At 43.6% G+C, this 9,473-nt stretch overlaps 1 protein-coding gene across 2 annotated transcripts in view; it reads right to left on the bottom strand.

Moving 5' to 3' along the window:
* Positions 1-979: 979 nt before the first annotated feature.
* The window catches only part of usp45 (ubiquitin specific peptidase 45), a 46,447-nt gene continuing 37,953 nt past the window's right edge, over positions 980-9,473 (bottom strand). Inside the window, exons 10-18 of one of the 2 annotated variants that reach the window (XM_066652850.1) lie at positions 9,375-9,456; positions 7,840-7,931; positions 7,664-7,720; positions 7,285-7,416; positions 5,803-6,487; positions 5,473-5,570; positions 5,284-5,370; positions 4,860-4,986; positions 980-2,886 (exon numbers count right to left, since the gene is read on the bottom strand). In XM_066652850.1, coding sequence (XP_066508947.1) covers positions 2,756-2,886; positions 4,860-4,986; positions 5,284-5,370; positions 5,473-5,570; positions 5,803-6,487; positions 7,285-7,416; positions 7,664-7,720; positions 7,840-7,931; positions 9,375-9,456 — 1,491 coding nt within the window. In that variant the 3' untranslated portion in view covers positions 980-2,755. The remainder of the gene's footprint in view (positions 2,887-4,859; positions 4,987-5,283; positions 5,371-5,472; positions 5,571-5,802; positions 6,488-7,284; positions 7,417-7,663; positions 7,721-7,839; positions 7,932-9,374; positions 9,457-9,473) is intronic. The other variant, XM_066652851.1, reaches the window with a different exon arrangement.

Here is a 9,473-nt window from a genome sequence, read left to right as displayed (position 1 = left end):
TCACTGAGAGGCTGCTGGATGGTTTGGGACAGTGGCCTTTTTCCTTTTTGCGCCGCACTGGAAAATACGCAGTGACAGAACACACTAATGGGCACAAGAACAGATTTCTACACGAGAGGGAGAGTACACAAAGGGCAGCAGTGTGTCCTCATAATCATAGCGTACAGCTTTCTCTAAACACTAGCAGCGGGCCGTAACCAGTGGCATGTTTGGGGACGTAAAAGATATGAACTAATTTAATAGTTTCAGTGAAAGATCTTTGTTTTAAATATTAGAATAATGTTAATTCATGTCAATTACTGTGAACTGAATTTTAAATTTAACATTTAACTCCTGCTGCAGCAAAATACCCATTCGACAACCTCCTAAAGATTAAAACATGGCTGCCACAAGTTTTTTTTTGTTATTGTTTAAAAACCTAGTAATAACAGCATTTGTTCATTTAAACAAGGCCTTAAAGCTGCCTATGGCTCTTTAATAAAAGCAACATTCCTTACCTGTGTGTGTGAACATGAAGAGATCTCAGGTGTTCTGTGAAATGCCTGTTCCTTTAAATGAGAATGAGCCACAGCTCGGTTCAGCACAAGGGCCCAGGATTGAGGAGCAAGGAGCAGAAGCTCTGGTTTTTACTTCTCTTTCTTCTAGGCTCTCATTTTCACTGTATTTAATTAGTTCTCATTTCTCCGCACCGGTGTTCGTTTTATTTGTTTAAACCTGGCTTTTGCGCTCTCACATAAACGCAGGCCCAGCTCTGTGATTGGAGAGACTCAAACTACACTCTAAAGTCTCTGAACGCTATGTAAGAAGCAGCGTAAAATCAGAATGACTCATTTTATCCCATGTTTTCTGAATCCATGAATAAACATGCATCACCAGGTCCCTTTAACTGACAAGTCATGAGACAAACAAAGGGGAAACACAAAAAGAAAATGGATGAAAAAACCCAACACAGCATTGAATGCATTTCACTGAGATGTTTTTTTTAAATGTCATCTTCAATTATCTGGGTACTGTTTGATCATACACAAAAACCAAGCTGAAGATAAAAGGCCTGAGGAGCCCTGGAACCTGAGGCAACACGCTGATGTGATTATCATACGTCACTAAATAGATATTATACATGTTAACCTTATAGTGTGGACATTCTTAACATACAAACATACTGCGGACCACCAGCAGAAAGCTTCTCCTCATGGTTTTAATATGATTTCAGTTATTGTTCATAATCTCTGTCCATGCACAGCCGACCTGGATGCTGTAGGCACTGATATAGCAGCAAAAAGACAAGCCACAGAGGGGAGGAGTAAAGAGGAATAGCACCACTTTTCAACCTTCCTGCATAATCAGAACAGACTTAGAGAAACCTGCTGAGGCCTGGAGAACTACTTACACTTATGCTGATGGTGACAGGAACCAAACGTCCAAAGTGTTTAATATCGCAATACATTTATTGCCTCTAAAACCTGTGCGCAACTGGCACTGATGTGTTTTCTGTAACTGGATCATTTTTAGATTTCCTGAAAAAACGCAATAATGCAGACTGGGTCATATTTACTGAAAAAACCCTGCAATCTAAAATCAGTCACAGTCTTAATCCGAAAAATTAAAGAGATATATTTAGCTGTAGTAGAATTATGCAGAAACTCTGATTCATTGGTGGAACTCCCCTTTAAGACTTCTCTTCTCTTTTGAGATTGTCCCCATGTCTTGCCCTCATTTAAAAACAGGCTTTAATTAAAGGAACACTAGGTAAGATTTGTTTTTGTATCATTATATATATATATATTTTGCTCCTGGGGCTGACCTCTAGTATGATTCCTATTTACAGCACTGTACTGAAATGAATGGGAAGGGGGTGGGAGAGAGGGGTTGTTCCCCATCTCCTTACTCTCCTCCAAAAGTTACATAGCGCGGTTTCTGCAGTGCAGAGCCCAGAGTAGCAACAACAGACGCTCCGTTCTCCCTATGACGGGTCAGCTGAGTTTGTTCTGAAGTCGTAATTTTAAGGTAAAAAACATACATAGTGTTCCTTTAAGATATTTGTAATATTTTTGTAAGACCTTCTTTTAAGTAATCACTGATTGAATACACGTCATGGATTTAGCAAAAGTTCCGGAGCTGGTAGGGTTCCTACAAATGAATCCTGTCTTTGAAACGCAAGGCAAGAAGATGAAAGATGATGAAATAAATGTAAAAACCGAAAAGAAAATATATAACAATATGCCTTTGTAACTGTTTCAGTAGCTAGGCAACAGGGTGAGTGTAGAAGTGTCCCTTCATGAGCACAGCACAATGTGTCTACGTTGCTGATGAGTGACTGTTTGCCTGGTGTTGAACAAAACGAAACGGAATCATCCGCTCACGGACGTCCACTCACTCCACATAAGCTACTTCCGCGTACTGTTTCTGAGGTATGTGCGAATCGTTTGGCACATTTTACTCCAGCCTCCAGGGTCCTATATTGTCTTTGGCATTCTTTTTTTTTTTAACAACATTATTTCCTTTTTTCGTTTTCAAACTGATGAACGCTTACGATAGTCTACAATCAGAAATTAACCGTAAAATATAAATACTTCTACATTTAGAATAGAATTTTCTGTGTATAATACGATCTCAGACACACACTTGTCCACTGCAGTGCACTCTGTAATGAAGAGTTCGTATGGTGTTAAAATGGATGAGCTCCATATCATCCGTGAGAGAATCTCAGTGCTGATAAAATAGCTGTGCATCCGCTGTGATGATACAGCGCCTCCTAGAGGATCTCTTCGTAGAACAGCAGATAGGCCTGAGAGTTCAGGACGCGAGACTCCGGCACAGTTTGGACGTTGGTGTCGCTCACGTAAACCCACTGTCCTGGAGGAGGGCAGACGGCTTCTCTTGAACCTGTGGACAGAAAAAGATTTTGATTTCAAAAAACACCACAAGGATCAAACAGCACAGCTCAACTCTATGTAAGAACCAGCGTGAAATCAGAATGACTCGTTTTATCCCGTGTGTTCTGACTCGGCTGGACGTTGCGGGGGACTAAGTGGGAGTGAGATTTTATTGTGCTGTAGCAGCTGGTGAAGCAGGTAGAGTGAAGTTTAATCACAAGCTTTATTCACTGCCCATTTAGTTCGATCTGCTCTTTCTTATCGCTGTGGGAACATTCACACCATGACCCAATAAACAGTGGGGGGGTGAGTCTGTTGTGGTTCTAACCTGCTTCTTTCTCGAGCAGTTTACCAGACAGATGTAGAACAGAAACGTGTGATGTATCAATCATTTTTAAATACGATCAACTTTCTCAAACCCTGCTGTCGACTACCACCCAGCCCTCGACTACAACAATATATTTTATTCCTCCAGTCTTATGTACACTACTGAATAAAACAAACTGAAAGCACATTTGTGAGAATGAAAAGTGCTTCCAAATACACTTTTTTTTTTTCATTTTTAAAAGCAAGGTTAAGGTGACATGCGGCACGGTGGAGCAGCAGGTAGTGTCACAGTCACACAGCTCCAGGGTCCTGGAGGTTGTAGGTTCGATTCCCGCTCCGGGTGACTGTCTGTGAGGAGTATGGTGTGTTCTCCCTGTGTCTGCGTGGGTTTCCTCCGGGTGACTGTCTGTGAGGAGAGTGGTGTGTTCTCCCTGTGTCTGCGTGGGTTTCCTCCGGGTGACTGTCTGTGAGGAGTGTGGTGTGTTCTCCCTGTGTCTGCGTGGGTTTCCTCCGGGTGACTGTCTGTGAGGAGTGTGGTGTGTTCTCTCTGCGTCTGCGTGGGTTTCCTCCGGGTGACTGTCTGTGAGGAGTGTGGTGTGTTCTCTCTGCGTCTGCGTGGGTTTCCTCCGGGTGACTGTCTGTGAGGAGTGTGGTGTGTTCTCCCTGTGTCTGTGTGGGTTTCCTCCGGGTGACTGTCTGTGAGGAGTGTGGTGTGTTCTCCCTGTGTCTGTGTGGGTTTCCGGGTGCTCAGGTTTCCTCCCACAGTCCAAAAACACACGTTGGTAGGTGGATTGGTGACTCAAAAGTGTCCGTAGGTGTGAGTGTGTGAGTGAATGTGTGAGTGTGTGTTGCCCTGTGAAGGACTGGCGCCCCCTCCAGGGTGTATTCATTGCGCCCAATGATTCCAGGTAGACTCTGGACCCACCGCGACCCTGAACTGGATAAGGGTTACAGAAAATGAATGAATGAATGAAGGTTAAGGTGAGGTTGAGTTTAAGGTGAAAGCATTGCTAACTGGTGGAGCAGATGCCTTGCTGATCGGGGGAAATAAAAAAAAATATTCTGTATTATTTGTTGCTTAATGACTGTTTGTTAAGTGCCTTGACCTCAGACAAGTTGTGAACATCTGGGTCAGAGATGGGAGTAAAAAGGGAACGTGTTGGAGGGAGCAAAGTGGATGTTAAGTCTGTATTCCACGGCTTTAACTGGACTACTGCCCTTTTGACGGCCCAGAAAATGCAGAACCTTGGGTTCTTCATTTCTTTACCAGGACAAACAGTGCTTCTCCTTGAAAGAAGAATACACACAGAGACATGAACAGCTCAGCGTAGCCCCAATAATACACTCAAGGCTGCTGGGAGACAGTGGCAGGACACAGTCAACACACACACTGCACAACCAGCTCCGCAAAGCCACAGGACAAGCTTCGTTTTTATAGGAAACATTATAAAAACAGCCTTAGTTCACCTGAGAATACTATGCTTTCAGCTGTTTATGTGAGGAGCAGGTTTTGTTAGTTACTTTGATTTTGAATGAACAGCTAACACTGAGCAAATATGAATACGTTCAAATACATCACCCACTTTTATTATAATTTAAAATAATAATAATGGGGTTAGGGTCCGGGTGTGTGTGTGTGTGTGTGTGTGTTTGTACCTGACTGGTTCCTGCGCTGTGGTGTCCGAACCTTCACGTACGCTGTGTAGTGTCCACCACGCATCGAGCCACTGTGCTCCACGATTCCATACAAACTGTACAGAACTCTCTCCCCAGAGCCCAGGTTCTGTTATACACACACACACACACACGGAATCACAATTTAATACAATTTAATTCTCTGAATTCAAGAAGTATAAGAGGTCTCTTAACTTTTGCATCTACAGTGAAGCTGATATTAAATATCTATGCAATTTTTTGGAATAAAGAAAAATGTAAATCATTGTAAAATGAGAAGGGTGCATTTATTTTCTTAATAACACTCAGAAATTAGTTAAAAATCATATTAATGTATATAAAATATCTAAAAGACAGCACTAATTCCGCACTGTAGGGTGTTAGTACTGAACATAACGGGTCTTGCCTTGCAGGAAGCCGAGCAGAACGGAGCCAGGTCTAGAACGAGGGGGAAGTCCACGTGACGATTCACTTTCCTGAAATTCATCCCGGCCTATAGATACATAGAGAACATACAGTTAGTCTAGACACACACAGACACACACCCAAACAGACTGACACACACACACACACACACACACACACACACACACACCTGATGAAAGCGTTTGAGGTGCAGAGTGACCACTGGGGGCAGCACGGAGATCAGCATCTGTTTCCGGGCGCTCGTGTACACTTTCTCCACTTTCTTATCTGCAAGAGTCCACATTTATTTTTAGATTCTTGAGCAGCATTTGTTTAGGATCAGTTCTTATTATTTCAGTAATTAAAGGAATGCTAGGTGATTTGGTATTTTTGCTCCTGATCTCCCCATACTCTTGGCGCGGGGGGAGGGGGGGGGGGACTAGTGTGGTGATACCCAAGAAAAGAACCGAACCCTAGTTTACAGTGTGATGTTATCCACCATGCTATACACTCTACCGACCTGCAGTTCCGCTTCTCCTGATCTGTTTGTGTCTTCGCTCTGTACAGTTTTCACACAGCAGCTTGTTGTTTCCCATCAGCAGCTCGACGGAGGTGAACTGGTGCAGACAGGACTGGACGGAGCACTCTTTGGAGGCCGGTGTGTAGCTATGGGACAGGGCCTGGAATGCCCCGTGGTGGTTGGAACGCTCCTTTTCTCTTTCATTTTGTGTTTCTTGTGTTTTTGCTTGTGTTTCCAGGGTGTGGCCGAGGGGCAGAGGGTCAAGGGGAGTGTGGACAAGCCCCAGTTTTGACACGGCGCTCACCAGCTGCTCGACAGCACCGCACGGCTGGCTCCGGACAGAACCGTGGATAGGAACAGGGGAAGGGGCAGGGCTTGGTGTGGAGAAAGGGGCGGGGCTCAGTGTAGACACATTCCCGGATGAAGAGGATTTATTCCCCGTGTTGCTCTGGCTCACTCCTGCTGAAAATCTCGGTGACCATTCGGATTCAGACGCCTCGCTGTCCGCGTCATTGCTGCTGTCCTGAGGAGATGAATCTTTCTCGCTCGCATCTGATTGACTGCCTGCAGTGCTTCCATGGCAACCGGCTAAGCCCCGCCCAGAAAGGCAGGCATCTTCATTTTTCTGAGGGGAATCTGCACCTTTTTCATCTCGACACGTGGATGACCTTCGACCCTGCAGCTTCTTACACACAATACACACAATCACATGCACAAATCAATAGATCTGGCTGATTATACTATGATTAAAAAGACAATTTTTTATTTAACACCTCTACATCTACATTATTTTAAGCACTGACCTCTACCTTTTATCAACAAGCATTGATTTTATCAGCTCCAATAAAACCAAATAGGAGCACTTCATACCTCCACAGAGCAGGTGAGATTTGAGTGATGGATCATGCTCAACGCTGCAGTGACATTGATGTTGTGGTGGATCAGACACAGCAGTGCTGCTGGAGTTTTTAAACCCCTCAGTGTCACTGCTAGACTGAGAACAGTCCACCGACCAAAAACATCCAGCCGACAGCGTCCTGTGTCACTGATGAAGGACTAGAGGACGAGCGACACACACTGTGCAGCGACAGATGAGCTACTGTCTCTGACTCTACATCTACAAGGTGGACCAACGAGGGAGGAGTGTCTCACAGAGTGGACAGAGAGTGGACACAGGGTTTAAAAACTCCAGCAGCACTGCTGTGTCTGATCCACTCTCACAAACAAACATCAGTGTCACCACAGCGCTGAGAATGATCCTCCTCCAAAACAACACCTGCTCTGTGGGGGTCCTGAGGTGTTCCTGACCATTGTAGAAGAAGGTGACAGGGAGCTAACAAAGTATGCAGAGCAACAGGTGGATGACACTCTGTAATTGTGGAAATATAATGTGCTCCTGTGTGGTCAGTGAGTGTAGGTTTAAAAAAAACTCTAATATGTGGGATTCTCTTGGTTTCTTGTTTGATGTAGTAAGTTATTTACCTGTCCACTGGGTCTCCGGCTGTTCTTATTCACCTGAGGATGTGGTGCTGATGGCTCATCACCTTGGAAACCAGGAGCATCCTGATCCCGCCCAAATTTGCCCAATCTGCTGGGGTTTGTGGGCTTCGAGATCTACAAGAGTTTGTAATAAAATCATTTAAAACGGATGTTTGGAGCTTTAAAACATGTCACTGCAGCTTTATGAATGTAGCACTTTAAACACATTGACCCTGTACTTTTGAAACGGATTATAATCAAAAGCGACCATAATAAAATACAATGAAACGTAAGTCGTGATATAATAATTTCTTTTGCCAGATCTACCTCCTCAAGGTCAAGAGGTCATGAAACTTGGGGCTACATGAAAATGGTGGCTCACCCTTTCCTCAATGATGGGTAAAGAGATGTCGATAAAGGCCTCCTTCACTGTGAAAATCTGAGAGAGGACAAACACACTTCAGTTCAAGGCCCTTTATAGAGCTCTTTAATTCACATTCGCTCCCAGCAATTGACATCAAGGGCCATTCTTCTAAGACAAGGTAAACACACACTTACATGCTCACATTCTTCACACATGATGGTGTTTGTCAGTTCTCCAACAAAGATCCGATCCACAAAGTTCATCTTCACTCCCTCTTTGCCGTACGCTATTTAAATAAAACAGAATTTGACATTTTTATTGGCCTCAAAAGATGTTCTGATTATTAAGTTCTTAAAGTTCTGTGAAGACGGGAATAAATGCAATTAACGTTAGCTTTCGAACTCCCTTCTGTTACCTTAATAAACTCTTTCGAATGACAGCATATCAATACACCATCTTCTGGTGGATTTATTGGTGATGATATAGTGTTTGTTCCTTATCCTCAGCTGCACTTCTCTAAATTGACTAAAGTATTACATAATGTCACCAAGCAGACAGTCAAATAAACAGCAGGTCATTTCCACACTAAACTTAAGCCCTGGATTCTTTCCTGGTGCCAAAGGTTCTGGTACTTTGTGCGAAGAAAAACGTTTTTGGACACGGAAAGACTATAAAAAGGTGACATTCAAATAAACACGGCTGGGTACGAAACTGCAAAACGTAGACTGTCAGCAGCTTTAAGGATCCAGCAACAGACTGTTGTTAGACAGGGACCTTGCATCTACTTTAACGTGGCAGTTCACATAGGTTCGGGAGACCAGAGTAAACAGGGCGAGTTACCAACAGAGCACTAGAGAAATAGGACTCGAGTGCAGAGACTCACAAACAACCTCTGAATGTAAAAGAGCGCCAGGATGAATGAAACACAAGAGGAAAACTGATCAGCTCAGAATTACTGAGCAAAAAAAAAACAAAGGCAAGAGAGTTTCCCAAAACAAAAGGGAGGGACAAGAAGAGACAAAACAAATTAAAGATAGAACACAGTCACTGGCAAAGAATAAGAGGGGAAACAAAAACACAACTTATTTTATTTCTATTTATTAAAAAAAGAAAACATTGAATAACAAATGAAACCAGAGAAACCCTCAGACAAAACTCAGAGGGAAAGCTCGGGTGGAAAACCAGAAGACAGAGAGAAAGAGAGACCCAGGAGAAACCTCAAGAGGCTTTAGCAGATTACTAGCCATGCTTGTGTGGCACCCTGAAAAGAGAAACCCAAGACTGAGCGCTGCAGCGAGGGTAGTTTTCCCTTAAATAAAGGAGTGGCCCAGGTGGAACTAATTGCCTCAAATTAATGAATAGTGTCTCTATGTCTCCCTCTAGTGACTGGGAGTGGCTTAGCAGGCAGCCGCCCCAGCCCCAGGCAGACCTCTAACATCTAGAAAATGGTAAATTTGCATATGAAATATATTACTGCAGGTAAAGGTTCCAAAAAGGATCTCTTTTGGTCTATTCATAAATATAAAGGGATTATGTAAGATAGAAGGGGGAGGGGGAGAGAGAGAGAGAGTGCAAGCCCTTATTATAATGAAGCGCTACCACTAGATGGTGCTATTGTTCTGAGTAAGTGACTAAAAATATAATGTGTACATAAATGGAGAGAGAGAGAGAGAGAGAGAGAGAGAGAGAGAGACAGTGTCAGAGAGAGAGAGAGAGAGAGAGAGACTACCTTTCACTTTGCGCTTGGTCTCCTCATCAGCAGTCTTCTCTGTTGGATTATTAAACGCTTTCAGAATCGCAGATTTGATTCGCTGTAGACGCAAAGACG

Source organism: Hoplias malabaricus, chromosome X1, assembly GCF_029633855.1.
Source record: "Hoplias malabaricus isolate fHopMal1 chromosome X1, fHopMal1.hap1, whole genome shotgun sequence".
Classification (NCBI taxonomy): Eukaryota; Metazoa; Chordata; class Actinopteri; order Characiformes; family Erythrinidae; genus Hoplias; species Hoplias malabaricus.
The sequence above is the reverse complement of the archived record's forward strand: the minus strand, read 5'-3'. Positions and strand labels throughout refer to the sequence as shown.